Genomic DNA, 15,425 nt, shown 5'->3' with positions numbered 1-15,425 from the left:
TTTCTTCTGAATTTCTACAGAAATCTCAATACTGACTTAACAGGTTGTTTTTTTTTTTTTAAAGATTTTATTTATTTATTTGAGAGAGAGAGACTGAGCCAGAGAGCACATGAGAGGGGGGAGGGTCGGGAGGGTCAGAGGGAGAAGCAGACTCCCTGCCGAGCAGGGAGCGCGATGCAGGACTCGATCCAGGGACTCCAGGATCATGACCTGAGCCGAAGGCAGTCGCTTAACCAACTGAGCCACCCAGGCGCCCTTGACTAAACAGGTTTATGCAAAAATAGTAACGAGATCAATTTCATAGACTGAATTTCTAAGACAAAAGGATAAAATCAACAGGGTTTTTTTTCTTATTTTAAGAAGGAAATCGAATTAGGATAAAGTCAAAGATTCTAAATGATTTTTTTTCTAAATCATTTTTTTAAAAAGATGAACAATAGCAAGTACTGGTGAGGATGTGAGGAAACTGCATGTTCATACACTGCTGATGGGAATGTAAAATGAGGCAGCCCAGCCACTGTGGAAAACTGTCTGGTAGTTCATCAAGAAGTTAAACAGAGAATTATCAAAGGACCCAGCAATTCCAACCCTAAGTATATACCCAAGAGAAATGAAAACATATGTCCACACAAAAACTTGCACATGAATATTCACAGCACCATAATTCACCATAGCCAAAAAGTGGAAAGAACCCAAATATCCACCAAGCGAGGGGATAAACAAAATGTGGTTATCCATACAATGGAGTATTATTCAGCCATAAAAGGAATATTCATGCTACAACATGGAGCAATGTTGAAAACAATATGCTACATGAAAGAAGTCGGCCACAAAAGACCTCATATTATATGACTGCATTTATATGAAATGTCCAGAATAGGAAAATCCATAGAGACAGAAAGTAGGTTAGAGGTTGCCGGGGGCTGGGGAGAGGGAGAAATAGGGAATGACAACTAATGGTTACAGGGCTTCTTTGTGGAGTGGTGAAAATGTTCTGGCATTAGACAGTGGTGACAACTGCACAACTTTGTGAATATACTAAAAACTAGTAAATTCACTTTGAAAGGATGAATTTTATGGTCAGTAATATCTCAATTTAAAAAAATCCTCATGGCCCCACTATGCCACACCAGCTATCCAATACAAATAAAACAGTCTAACACACCCAGCAAAAGACACTGCAGAAAGACATCTCTGCATGCTACACACCATCCTCAAAGCGAACATTAATAATACTTAATGCTGACCAGCTACTCTGTACCTTACACCCGACGCTTCAGTTAATCTTCACCACCACCATGAGGTTAAGTATAATTCTCATCTGTATTTGATGTATGAGGAAATAAAGATTAAATAACTTGCCTCAGATCAGTCACACAGCTAGGTGTCTACAAAGCCAGGTGTTGAACTGAGGTGCAACTCCAGGGCTCAAGCCCTTTCTCACCTCAAAGGGTGAAGATATATTCTGAAGCATTACATGGTTTTTATAAAATGCTGATTATCTTAAATCTGGTTTAAAAGTCCTCTTTCTTGGCACACTGACTTTCTTACACTTGCTGAGTTAAGAAAAGCATGAGAGAGAGCTTATGTCACTGAAGAGCACAATCATGCTGTGTCCTATTAGGAAACTGGAGACTTTCATCCACCAAGGGACGAGATTTTAACTATTTTACTTTCAGCTCTTTTATATGCCTCAACACACAGTTTTGCTATCTTTTAATGAATCCCAAACTTATTATCAGCATCAAGTCCACTTTTAAACAAGCTCCATGTATTGTGACTAAGACCTAGTTAGCCACAGACCTGATTTAAAAGTCTAGTCAGTTATCTTAGTAATTTGATATTAAGGAATATGGAAAGAGAATTAGCACTGGCCCTTCCTATTCACACATTACTGCTTTCTGAGAGATCCAAATAGTCTGAAGAACTTTGGGTGAAGTAGATATTTTGTCCTATTCAATTATACCTCATAATCATATGGGGTCCCAGAGTTGCCATGAATCCCACATAGTTTTTAGAACTAGAGATAAATTGGGGCCAATCTAGAATACTCAGAGCCCCTAAAAAGAAGTACAGAGTTGGGAAAGAAAAACAAGGATCTACTGATAATCAATTTGCCACGCATGCCTTAAGTACTTTGCCTGTGCCAACTCATTTAATATTTCTAACCTGTCCACATCATAAATTAGTTCTCACTTTATAGAGGAAAAGGCTCCAGAAACTAAGCCAGTTTGTCCACGAGCAAACAGCTTGTAAAATGGCAGAGGTGGGATTCCAACTCCTGTCACCTCCACATTTTCTACTACCCCTGTCTCTGCTTCATGGACAGACATCCATGAAGAGTTCCAAAAGAGAACTGTAATGACCTCGGGAAATTCTGTAATATTCAGAGTACCAGAATCTAAAGGGCAGAATATGTTAGAGTTTCAATGAGGTTGAGTCAAATAGTCCATAAACTTGCAGGTCCTGGCACCTGCTAATAATCAAAAAGCTGTTACACTCTTTTCTAGAATTACAAAGACCTCAAATACTCACCTACCCCTGAGTTTTTGTTGTTTCAATCAAACAGCATATGATGATCACTGAATAACTTCAAAACATTTTAAGAGATTTCACTTAAACATATAAAATGGATTTGAAGGATTAAATCCCTACACTAAAATGAAAATCATCACACACAAAAATTGAAAAATATGCTAAAACCAAAAGCTCCCTGATAATAGGATGTTTTTCATCTACTGATTACCTCTCTGCAGCACTAGCTATGTGAAAAATGTGCTCATCTTCATTCTGTAACCGTTCTTTTCTCCTTCTTTCAATGTCATGTCGTAGATCATTTGGATCTATTATTTTGACCAGAGTCTGAGGAATTTTGACAGAAGACAAACCATTCACATTACTGTTAGTTGCACAAAGACCATATCTAATAAGAACCTTAAGTAAAAGTCCTAAATAAGTTACCTTGTATTCACCCTGCTAAGGGTAGTGTAAATCGATTAAAATATTTTGAGACACAATTGACAATGCACAGACAGAAAAGTTCATAACAATGAACCAGGAATCCTACCTCTGGGACTCTATCCCAAAGAAAAGGCTATCTACCCAAATATATTCAAAGTGCTATATTTAAAATCATCAAAAAATGAAAGCAACTTAAATGTAAAATAAATTTACAGGAGAAGGGAAGAATGATTTCATGGGAAATTTAAGTCAAAGTAATAATGCACAAACATTTAAATTATGGTAATATAGGCTATGTGGAAGTCAACGTGAAAAAAAAAAAAACAATTACTGAGAAAAGTTAATTAAAATTTAAAAAGCTTCAATCATAAAAAGTCATGGGGAGCTCAGACATTTTACATAAAAGCAACATTATTAAGTAAAAAGCAAAAAGCATCTGAAACTAATATATTATGACGGCAGCTATGTTAAAATGCCAGATGTAAGACTGCAATGAAAGATGATCAAATGATATTTTGCGTTAAGTGGTTGAGTTAGAGGTGATTTTTCAAATTTCCTATGAGTTGATTACAGTATTTTGATGAATAGAAATTTTCTGAAAATAGCACCTATTCAATAAACCAACCCACCTCTGTAAGTTTAATAAAAATGATAACCATTCACAAGTGAAAAAAAATATTTACATATTCTATCAGAAATGTATTAAAATCGTTCCTCTGCAAAAACACTTTATTCTCAGTGATTAAATTAGCAGTTCTTTGAGAACTTGATATACTTCTAGAACGAGAGCCAGTTTTCTTGCCCCCCCCCCCAGGCTAGTCCATAGAGTTTTTCTAATTAGCAAAGAAATGGGGGGGGGGTGTGGGTTGAGGAAGTGTTGGGTGGGAATACAAAGCATGGCAATATACAAATTCAGTATTATTTCCATTATTTTGCTAGTTCATATTCCACAGAATTTTTCATACATTCTACAGTAAACAGAAGGGCAGTATCAAATTAAACTAAGTTCCTCTGCATTCATCCACGTACGATTTAAATAAATATTCCACCTGACTGCTTGGGAAAAAAATGTAGGTATCAAACATACTTTCCACAAGCTTTACAGTGTGAAGTTTTGGAATGAATATTAAACGCTATAACTGTAGGTCAATTTTACAAAGCTGTTATCCTTAGGGATTGTCTCTCTTAGGGAATATTTTTGTCTTTTGTCAGTGTTCTCTCTGCAACCTGGCCAGTAACTAGAACCTTTGGAGAGCTTTGTAAATTTCAGATTCCTGGGTCTCAATCCTTCTTTCTCATCTGCTTTAACTCCCTTTTTTTACTCTCTATTACCAGCTTGCTTTCCCATCAAGATGCCAACAATGTGATAATCTTTCAGCGAAAATTGTATTCACTTACCTGTTCTGGTTCATATACCATAGTTTGCTTATTCTGAAGCTCAGCCAAAGACATATCTATTCTCCTAAAATAATAAAGGCATATTACAATTAAATAATTATGTTATACACTGATACCTTGATTCCATTACTAGAGAATGGAATTTGAAATACAGTTGGCGTGTCTTGGAGGAAGCAAAAGAAACCCGCTACCAGGTGGGTTTTCATCTACACGGCAGTCTCCCAGGACACACATATCCTGTGAACAGTATCACAGTGACGCCTTAGTGGTTCTCAAATCACTAGTCTGTGTAACCTTAAACTTTGCTCCGGTGATCTACTGCATTCTAACATTGATTCAGCTCAGCTCGCAAGACAGGGCACACCACCTGCTCGGACAGGTGCCAGCAGAAGAAGACATAGGTTTTCATCCGGCTGCCCTCAGAACAGCCATTTCTGACCACATGAAGCAACCCATGATTTCAATGGCTCGACAATTGTCTTTCATTCTTCCAGTGATAACTTCAGTAGGCAATTACTATAGACACAGCAGAATCAAAGTTAGGTAGGTAAAGATTGTCAAAGTCCTAGACATTTAAACAATGCTACTCAATGGCTTTAATACAACCTATTCCATCAAAGTGCACTGGCCCAGTACCTGCTTGGGTCAGTCCTGGCTTTTAGGTAGGAAATGCAGTCCTAGAGTCTACAGCAAGACCAGAAGGCAGCACCTTCCCAAATCTTTTCTGAGACTTATTCCCATGAGTTAAATGGGCATACAAGAATCAATCATTACCTGTGAATTTCGGGATCTGAATTCAATTTAATTTCATTTACATCTGCAGCTTGTGTATCCCACATTTTTGAAAAACGCTCATGTAGAGTAATGTCAGGTGATGGAAAATAATTTGCTGAAAAAGGAAACAAAGAGCTTTATCTCAGTGTAAAACTGATTCCACTTAAAAGATTATATATAAGCACAGGAAGAAGGGACTGTTTAAAAACATCCAACCTGTCTTCTCTTGAAAATATGTGGGACCTAAACTTATTCCACAGACTAATTTGTAGGGCTTACATGCCTTCCCAAGCCTAAGCAACAGTAAAAAATGCCTGACTTATGAACGCAAGGATTCTGTTCCTATTTGACATGCCTGCTTATTTGTTGGGGAAAAAGATAGTGGCTCTCTCAAAGTGAGGACCTTTCTTCTCCCAGGTTAAGACTTTAGTATACTGGGAAGTAAAGATGGTACAGTTTTACAGTTCACCTAGAGGAAAAAATAAAAACAACCCTGAAACATCAAAACAATTCTGAACAAATGCTGAATGTTTACATATCACAGAAGGAGTCCTACTGCCACTGTACTTTAATTAACATTAACTGAAGTTCGTGAAGACATTATGAAATCAGCTATGCTACAAGGCTTTTAACAGGATAGAGAGAAAGATAATACACTTGATCCATCAGAATGCTACTTAAGCAGTCCTTTTCCCTAACTTACTGTTCCTGTTCTGGGACAATCTCCTGGATTTTTCTGCAATACCACCTCCCTTTCTGCCAAGAATCACACTTCCTTTGGGTGAGAGGGGCTGGAACTGAGAAGGTGAACTGTTTCAGACAAACTGCATGCTTCAGAGTAAATATGTGCCTTAGTTTGAGGGATGTAGAGAAAATAATCTGTTTTCAAAATATGTTGCATGAAGGTAAAAATAAAATCAGTGCAAATATCCAGTAAGAAATAGAAAACAAAAATTTTGAAATTCTTGAAGGTCTCCAGTTTATTATACCCATGATTGCTTTATTATGCAGCATCAATGAAGAAAGTTGTTCTACGTGACTGAATTTTCCAATTAATGGAAACTGGCCAGAAGCTAAAACGAAACAATTTAATGCAAATATTTAAAGTATTTGTGATGCAACTCCCCAATGACAATAAAGTATGCCAAATCAAACCGGAATCTTTTATCAATCACTTCATGTTCACCCTTATGGCACAAAGTCCCAGCAATGCCCTCAGGGGACTTTAAGAATATCACCACAATACCTAGACTTCCAGAGTTCTTGTCAACTTTCATATACGGTGTTTGTTGCTTCCTCCTTCCTGTTTGGTTATCAGTTATTGTTTCTTGCGACTCTCAGTAGTCCTGTGTCTTGCAGCAGTCAACCTCTCCCTTTCTGACTTTCAATTTGTAATCTACTATGAGTTGAAGTACCAGGTTATTGGAACAACACATGAAGAACGAGGCTTGAATTAATACCTTACACTCTCTATAACAGATTTCCTTGTTAATGACCTAATCTATAATGAAATATTAATTACTATTACTATATCACAGATATTTACCTATATCTTGTGAAAAATCAGTACATTATTTTTGTGTTATCCCTAATGTATGTGCAAAATATACCAACCTTTAACTTGATGGATTATAGTTATGATTTCCTGAGCAAATTCTCCTGTAGGTTTGTTTTCAGTATTCTGAGTTGAGTCAAGATGTTCAAACACTGGATGAAAGTTCTCACTTTTCCTGCCAACAGCAACCAAATCATGTGACATCTGTCTCTCTGTGGAATAGCTAGAAGCAACCCTAGAATAATTTGTAAATGTTTAACTAAATTTGAAACTATTTTACTGAGAAAAGAACTTATTAAAATTAACCAAGATAGCTATAAAACTAAAAAGATGTTTATCTTTTCTTATAGTTAAGGCACTAAGCTGTATGCCACAGAACATGTGCAATAATGCGTAGGAGGAAATAGCCTTAGACGCATGGTTTTGCGTTCTCCTTTTCAAATCAGAGATCATTAAATATTTGCCACTTTAATAATAAAATCCTCAAAATTCTAAGTTAAACAATTTTTACCTCCACAAATACAGCAAGGCATCAAAGGTCAATATGCAAAAAATAATCAATTAGATTATTTTCTACTCCCAAATGTCCATAAAATTGTAAATCCAGCAAGTTTATACTATCTTGAAGTACTACCACACTTTAAAAGCTGATATCAAACATAATAACTTTTTTGACTTCATAAAAATCCTTATACCTCTATATCAGCAATGAGAAACTTAGTATTTTGAAATCAAACTCTGTTGAGATTAATCACTTACAAAATCTCACTAAACTGTCAGCAAATAGTCTTAGTTGTTGGCAAAGTTAAGATCATTAGAGCCAATTAGTGTTCACCCTAAATGTATCCTTAAAGAAATGCTACCATTTATTATATAACCCCAGCTATCCTACCACTCTAATGCTTTCTGATTCTTTATAGCTTGTGTTAAAAGCTCTCTTGACCTTTAGGTATCATCATGAAGTCATGATTATGACATACACCCAACAGTTACTGAGGGTTTATTGCAAGCCAAACACAGGAGCTCAGAACTCGCTTACAAACATGATCTCATTTAATCTTTACAATAGCCCTATGGGGAAGGTGCTATGACGCTGGGACAATGGATGTCTTGGTTGTTTTGCTTTACATCCCAGAAGCTGAATGTTTGTATGAACATAATCTCTCCAAGTGTCATAATGGGAAACTATACCTTATTCCAAGAAAGCTGTTCTTGCTTAAAACTACTCTTAAATTCTTCGTCTGCAGGCAGATTATGTGTCACAGAAGAAAATGTCTCATTTTATATTTATGCCTCATTTTGGACTCAAAACGGCACTAACTAGCTTACAGCCATCTTACTCCTCTGCATTTAACTCTAAATAGCTTTTGCCTCTTCCCAAAAATCATTGTCACTACCCAAAGAACTGAGATTTACAAGTGCTGGGGTTCTTTATGTTACAGACTCTGAAGATAAACCCATAAGAGAGCCCTGAAGTATGTTTTAAATAATAGCAGCACCCCTGGAATAAATAACAAGTATCAATCAGATGGATACATGCTGGGGTGCGCGTGTACACACGCACAGATTCACTTCCTTATTTAAGTCACTTAACAGCCATATATATAACACAGCTCCAGGGTAATGAGGAGCTTACAGATATTCTTTAAACTTTTTAACTGCTCTAATAAGATGGTTTTAAGTGCCTGTTTTTAACTTATCAGAGGCCAGGCTTCCATATGACTTTCTATGCTCCCTGCTCTCAAACCAGCACTGTCAAGACAACTCCCTGCCGAAGCAGAAACGTGGACAAGTGATTATGCAGCAGGTTGATGCCACTGCTATGGTTGCCTTGCTTCATCAGCAGGACTTTCATTAGAAAACTCATTTCCCTTCTTTCCTCCTAATTTGCTCCAAGCTTTCCACTGTGTGTCCTATAACTAGCTGAGAGACATTCAGTGACAAACACTAGAAGCTAGAATGGCCTTGTAACAACCTCTACTAACAAAGACTTACAAATACTGTGTTTAACGGTACAAAAAGCCTGTTCCATACCAAAAAAAAAAAAAAAAAAATTGCTTTTAAAAACAATTTTACAGGAGAAAAATAAGATGTTCAAATAGAACTAAAAAAATGATCTGTCCATAAGGGAAAATCAGTTGATGTTTTGTATTGCAGCCTCAGTTTTTTCCAAGAGGAAACTAGTTGATAAAGTTTTCGTTTTCCACCAGGTCATTATTAAAATTTACTTGTCATTTATTACAAGTTAATTACTGGTATAACTCTTATACCCACTCCATGCCCAACCCTCAATCCCCAGGAGTGCTATGGTATGGTTTACAGCTATACTTAATTCCTGAAATTTTAGTGTTTACATTTCCTAGCAATTTATCCTGGAGTTACTCCACTGCAAGATTTTTAATTAAAAAAAGTTAAAATTGTCATTTCCTAGGAAATACTAAAATTGTATCACCTGAAATTTTAGTCTTTTAAAAACAATTATGATGGCTTTGCTATAAGAAAAGGCTTCTTGAAACTGGAGAACGCAAAATATTCTAGGTATTTATATTTGTACATTTAATCACCTCTTGGTTCACATTTTCCTTTTTACTATTTCCTAAGCCAGGTATTGATTAACAAGTTAATAATTTCAAGAAATACTTCCAATACAAGTAGGTAAACTGAAGAGACTAAATGTTCTCATTTGGGATGCATTTTAGACAGTTTAAAAAATTAAAATATAGCCAAACACCTGTATTCTAGTACTATTTCTGATACTGGTCTAATGAAATTTTCCAGGTTCCTCTCTTCCCTCCTCCAACTCCACCTGTTTGGTTTTTTTTTTCCTCTCTAGGGATATTTCCTCTGACGTTCTGAGTGTTGTGCACAATAACTAGGAAAACATAAAAAGCCACATTAAACCTTAATTTCCTCTTATTAACAGTTAAGATCCATCAAAAAACCCGACTGCATGGCAAAACAACATTTACAAAAAGCCCAACAACAACCCAAACTAATGGATAATCCCCTGCCCCCTGGAAGCTTACAATATATAACAGAATCCACGTGACACATACCAAGTTTTCCTTTCTCGGTTTTCTCCTAAGAACTAACATTTTGTACAGCATCCTATAGTTCATAAAGCGCTCTCCCAGTTATTCATTGGCTCCTGTCTTCCTGAGAAGACACTTAGCATTTCTGGAGCTGAGGGTAAAGGGTCAGGGAGACTGCTTTTCCTCTAATTCAGCATCTTTTTTCACAAAAGTCCCCTACCTGGCCTCCCCAAGCCCAGTGCCCTTCCAAGTGACCTCACAGAAAGAAGGCAGCAGCCAGAACTGAGCTTCCTGCCCTCTCTGATCAGCTCATCCCGTCAAATCAGGCTGGCTCCGTGGCAGTCTCACCTTCGCAGCCAACTGTCCCTCTATTCCCTTTCACTGACCACTTGAAGCACACCTCAAAGTTCCTGTGTGTGTTGCCTGCCTTTGTTAACCTATAAATAGAAAAAGTCTTTCATCTCATCTCCACATGTTTAAAATCTTTGAAGCCTAGCTCACATGTCAACAACTCCTGAAAGAAGCCTTCCCAGAATCCCCCAGCTTGGGATCATCTGAGCCCCACCTTGTGTATCACTCACTGCTCCACGGTATTACCAACATTGCCCTATTGTCTATTAGACCAGAGGAGAAGAAACACAATCCTATGCCGATTTGTAGTCCCAGGGTACCCTAACAGGCTGTCTCACACAAGGCAGGTCTGCAAAAAAGTACCTGCTGAATGAATAAATGATAAATGGAAAACAACTTGGACAATTTGTAATGAGATTTTCAGCTAAAAAGATGACAGACTTCAAAATTCTAATTAAGGCCAATTTAACTGTGTTTTTTAAACTTTCTTGGCTTACTTTTATTTTAAAATTATAACTTCATTTAGACCAATTTAAATTTTAAATATTTCATTTTTTATGATATGAAATCTCAAATATATACAAAAGTTCAGAAAATCCTATGATGAGCTTGTCAACCCAGCTTCAACAGTTACCAATACACGGCCAATGGAAGCAAAGTTGTAAGGCCAGGAGGAACTGCAGGTTAATTTAGGCCCAAAGAGGCATGGCCAGGTAGTCTGCCAATGTCACGGAGCTGCTCAGGGACCCAGCGGAAGACAAAAACTTATGCACCCCAAACCGAAACAGAATGGTCACTAAGAGAAGCGAGGGTGAAAAACAGAAATGAAAGGGAAGCTTTTCTCAACTGATTTTTTATGTTTAAAAACATATATTAGAAATATTAGGGGGGGGGAAAAACCTTAGCTTTTTGTGATACGAAACAGTGAGGTAGCAGGTTTGTGTTATCATAAAAGTATCTCCATCCACGGCTTATCACAGGTAGGTAAACTTGTGTCACTGGGTTACCTTCCTTCAGTCCTTGCTATGGTTTTTCACACTGTTCCCCCACCTGCACAGCACCCCTTTCCTTAGAGCATCAGGGCTCCAATGTCTTCTGGGCCCCATCACCTACCTCCTCCCCCTTCAGAATGGGGAAAGACCTGATGGGGGGAAAGGAGGCCCTTCCTGTAGCTCTTCTGGGGTGGGAGGTGGGGACTAAAAGGATTATATGCAAATGTGACTGATAAACTCAGTCCAACATCAACTTTGCTAGCCAACCTTCCTATCCTCGACGCCTAGTACTAGCAGCCAGGGAGGTCAAAGGAGCCTCAGGTCCATCCACACCAGCTTATTCTTCTCCAGAGACTGGCCCCCCCTGCTCCTCCCTCTCACTTCCTTACTAGCCTGACCAAAGTTCAGTCTCTCACCTACTCGCCCAACATTAAACCAAAACTCCTTTCATCTGCCCCAAGACTTCAAGATGTACACAACAGTGTTTGGAGTTCATAATAGCATTTGTAGAAATTTTCATATTACGACTCCCTAACTTACAGTCTGAAACATATGACTCATACGTAACTTCTATCTCTGATAATGCAGTTTCTGACAAAGTGGGTCAGTAGAAGATAGTCTTTGTTAATAGAAGTATTAACAATGCAGTAAACATTCAAGCAAGTGTCTACCTACTGCTGTTCTAGATAAAACAGGAATCTAGAAAAATCACTAGCCTAATCACATGTCTTCAACTACATTGATAAGTGGAAGAACATACATCAACATGTGACCAAAGCTAAGAAAGTAAATGAATGCATAAAACAACCGTCTCAGACTTCCAAAAAAATGGATAAACCCTCTAGATTTTAACCAACAAATAAACCTCTCTCCACTCTATGATTATTTTAATCTTTTCAAGCAGAGGAAAATCTAAGTTATGTCAATAGTTGAGAACATGACTCTGTTGAGGGCATTAACTGCCTTAGTTTTATGGATACTTCATCAGTCCATACATAATTAAATCCAACCCCACAAAACTCTTCCACAACTTAACCATTCATCAATAAATAATTATCATCAGCGACAAAGATTTTGTTGACTATGCTTTATCATACTGACAAGATGCATATATTTATAAAGTTATTTATTCTTCAGGTCTTTGAAAAGGAAGGATTTGCAGTGTTAGCTCTACTACACAAGCCATCCTACAGGTCCTTGTCAGGTAAATCAGATGTGTGCTGACAGGTCATGAATTTCACAAAATTGTGGTTTATAAATTCAAAAGAAAAGATACAGCAGCTTCAATTTTAGGAAGCTCATTTTTGTGACACATGATGAAAATCAAGCTTCCATTTCTTCTTCCAATTATATAATAAAGTGTATTCAATATTTCTAATGAGGTCTATTACGGTGAAATCCTTCAAAATTGGTATTTCTAGCATTCTTTAAAAGTGTTAAGCCCATTTATTTATTCTCTTTTAAGTCAATTAATTAAAGAATTAAGTTAACTAATTCTTTTTTAACATCATTATTAAATATGGGGGTATCATTACTTCTATTAAAAAATTCAAGATTTTTGTGATTTGCTTGTACGCAATATTGCCTCCAAAGGAAAAACCTGTAAACAAAAATGAAATACTGAAGTATTTAAAGGGGAGTGTACTGATATCTACAATTCACTTTGAAATGTATGGAAAAAATAAGATGGAATGATTGATGGATGGACAGATATGTGATTATGAAAGTAGAGTAAAATGTTAATTGTAAACACTCAGTGGTGGGTATATAGGTATTTACTGTACAGTTCTTTCAACTTTTCTGTGTTTGAACATTTTCATAGTATAATGTTGGAAAGAAAAAAGCTTGAGGGAACATCCTTAAAGTTGATGCTTACAGAGGCTTTTGTGCTCTTAAGGTTAAGAACTAGTAGGAAATATAATAGTACAAAATGATTTAAGACTTATTATATGAAATAGGATACAAAATTATGAATACAGTATTATGACAACCATGTAAAAATATACACAGAAAAATAACAAAAGGAGCTGTACTAAAATATTAATAAAACTGTCTTAAGGTAGTAGAATTATGGGTGATTTCCTCCTTCTATTTGTCCCAACTTTCTATAATGTAATCATATTTATAAGTGCTTTCTGTGCACATATAAATATACATATGTATATTTTATAATATTTTTGTAAGTACAATGAATATAAGGGAGGGGGATGACCATAACTAACTTTAAGAAAAGGAACAAAATAGGGGTGCCTGGGTGGCTCAGTCGGTTAAGGGTCTGCCTTCAGCTCAGGTCATGATCCCAGGGTCCTAGGATCGAACCCCACATGGGGCTCTCTGCTCAGCAGGGAGCCTGCTTCTCTCACTCTGCCTGCCGCTCTGCCTACTTGTGCTCTCTCTGTGTCAAATAAATAAATAAAAATCTTTAAAAAACAAAAAAAGAAAAGGAAGAAAATACATTTGTTTAAAAAAAGAGAGAGAGAGAGACAGACTGTGGGTTTACCTCCCTCCCTGTCACATCCTGACCTTAGATTTTGTTTTATCTTGTTTTTGACTGCAATTCAAGTATGAGTGAACTGTGAACATAAATGCACCAAATCAGCATGGCCCATCGCTTTTTTATTCACATACTGGTAGTGTCTTAAGGTAACGAACAGACTTAGCTGACATAGCCAACTGCAGTGCCTTATTATTTCCAGAATCCATAAACGTAAGTAATATGCATAAATGAACAAAGCATGCAAACCACTTTAGCAGAATATAACCTACCGTTGGGTAGTCTATTTTTTTCTTAAAGAATCATTAAGAGCTAAAGTGAATGTCTTATAAATAGGCCTCTTTCTAGACTCTAGCCTAATTTCCTCTATCTAGGAGAATCTAGTTGGCTGAGCACCAACTGTTTTGAGATGGCAGCAAGAACCACGTTAGGTCACCCGCCTCCTTGAGCCACAGGTGCTCTGACTTAGACAAGTGGCATCATCTCTCAAGGCCTTGCTTTCCTCCTCTATAAAATCAGGGCCAGTGAATGGCCCTTCCAGATCAAAAATTCTCTGGATTTGAGGCAACAGGGAAAACAGGCTCTGAGAAATTGAGCAAGGAATAGGTCTCCCTGAACTCCACCCAGCCTATCCCTGGCTACAGAAAATCTAGCAGCATAAAAACACATAAATTCATGAAAAGAAACAACTCCATAGAGTGCCCTGCACCCAAAAAGTATCTTGAGATACGACGTGGAAACCAGCAGACATGAGATCACTCTGTATTACTGATTGTGGGATTCATCCTGATTACAGGGCTTTTGTGAAAAGTCCAGGCAATCTCTCCCCACTCAATGGACTCTAAACACACCGTTAATTCCATTTTCAAAGCTTCAAACAAAGGTGGTGGAAACAGATACTTTTCTTAAATAGCGCTAAGAAAAAACAAAAACAATACCTGGATGTATTTACTGTTTTCTTCACATCTATTTCAACAGTAAGTGATTTCTTCCTAAGACTGGCAGATGAAGGTTTCACACTGGAAAGTTTACTTTTATCAAGTTGGTTACTGGAAGAGTTGCTCTCTTTTCTGCCATCCCCTTCTTTGTTCCCTTTTTCCTTCCGTTTGTCACCGCAGGCTCTCAAGCCAACATCACTTTTACTTGAATGCGTAGAGGCAGTGCAGTCAGTGCAGTCTTTCTTAGATGGTCTGGAAGGTTCTTTGACTTGCCCACCTTCAGTCTCTCTCCCTCTTCCAGCATTAAGACAAATGGACTGTCTATTTTCAGGGCCTTTATGAGAACTGGGTCTTCTATCTTCCTCCTTAGAGTACTTCTGAATTCTTGCATCAGGAATGTCCTGGTCCCCACCTGAGGTCTTGCGACGTTTGTGGTGATAGTCACAGGATACCTTGGTTGCTGAACTGGTCTCTGGCGGTTCCCTCTGAGCACGTCGATGAGTTTGGGGTCCAAGGTTCCGCTGCTCTTTCTTCTCTTGGTAAGATGGAAGAGAATGCCCGAACTTCCACTGTGGGTTCCTGGCAGGCTCTCTGCTTTCATACCTCTCCACATCTTTAGGTCTTTTTGATGTGTGTCCATATTTTCTGAAATCACGATCCTCAGGATACCTGTGTTGACATAAAGCAGTTTATACTTGCACTAGAGAGAATAAAGTGAGAATTTATATGTGTGGAATATTGGGCAGCATGGCTTTAAATGCAGAACTCAGTGGCAAGTTAACTATAATCCCTCAAGCCAACTCATAGAGGCACAAGGTAGCAAAAGAGGAAAATACCATCTTTTGTTACAATTCTAGCCATCAACATGATTTATGCTAAAAATAAATACTTCATTACTACCAGCAGACCATAATTACATTACAGTGCTTT

The 15,425-nt window shown here is 37.5% G+C and overlaps 1 protein-coding gene across 4 annotated transcripts in view; it reads right to left on the bottom strand.

Annotated features, from left to right (window-relative positions):
- Positions 1-15,425, bottom strand: part of BCLAF3 (BCLAF1 and THRAP3 family member 3) — a 55,804-nt gene that overhangs the window by 19,672 nt on the left and 20,707 nt on the right. For 2 of the 4 annotated variants that reach the window (XM_081809061.1, XM_081809062.1), the window contains 5 exons: positions 14,496-15,164; positions 6,748-6,923; positions 5,134-5,248; positions 4,360-4,423; positions 2,747-2,862 (listed from right to left, as the gene is read on the bottom strand). In XM_081809061.1, coding sequence (XP_081665187.1) covers positions 2,747-2,862; positions 4,360-4,423; positions 5,134-5,248; positions 6,748-6,923; positions 14,496-15,164 — 1,140 coding nt within the window. The remainder of the gene's footprint in view (positions 1-2,746; positions 2,863-4,359; positions 4,424-5,133; positions 5,249-6,747; positions 6,924-14,495; positions 15,165-15,425) is intronic. The other 2 variants (XM_081809063.1, XM_081809064.1) reach the window with 2 other exon arrangements.

Source organism: Leptonychotes weddellii, chromosome X (genome assembly GCF_054177405.1).
Source record: "Leptonychotes weddellii isolate Sample4059 chromosome X, ASM5417740v2, whole genome shotgun sequence".
Classification (NCBI taxonomy): Eukaryota; Metazoa; Chordata; class Mammalia; order Carnivora; family Phocidae; genus Leptonychotes; species Leptonychotes weddellii.
The sequence above is the reverse complement of the archived record's forward strand: the minus strand, read 5'-3'. Positions and strand labels throughout refer to the sequence as shown.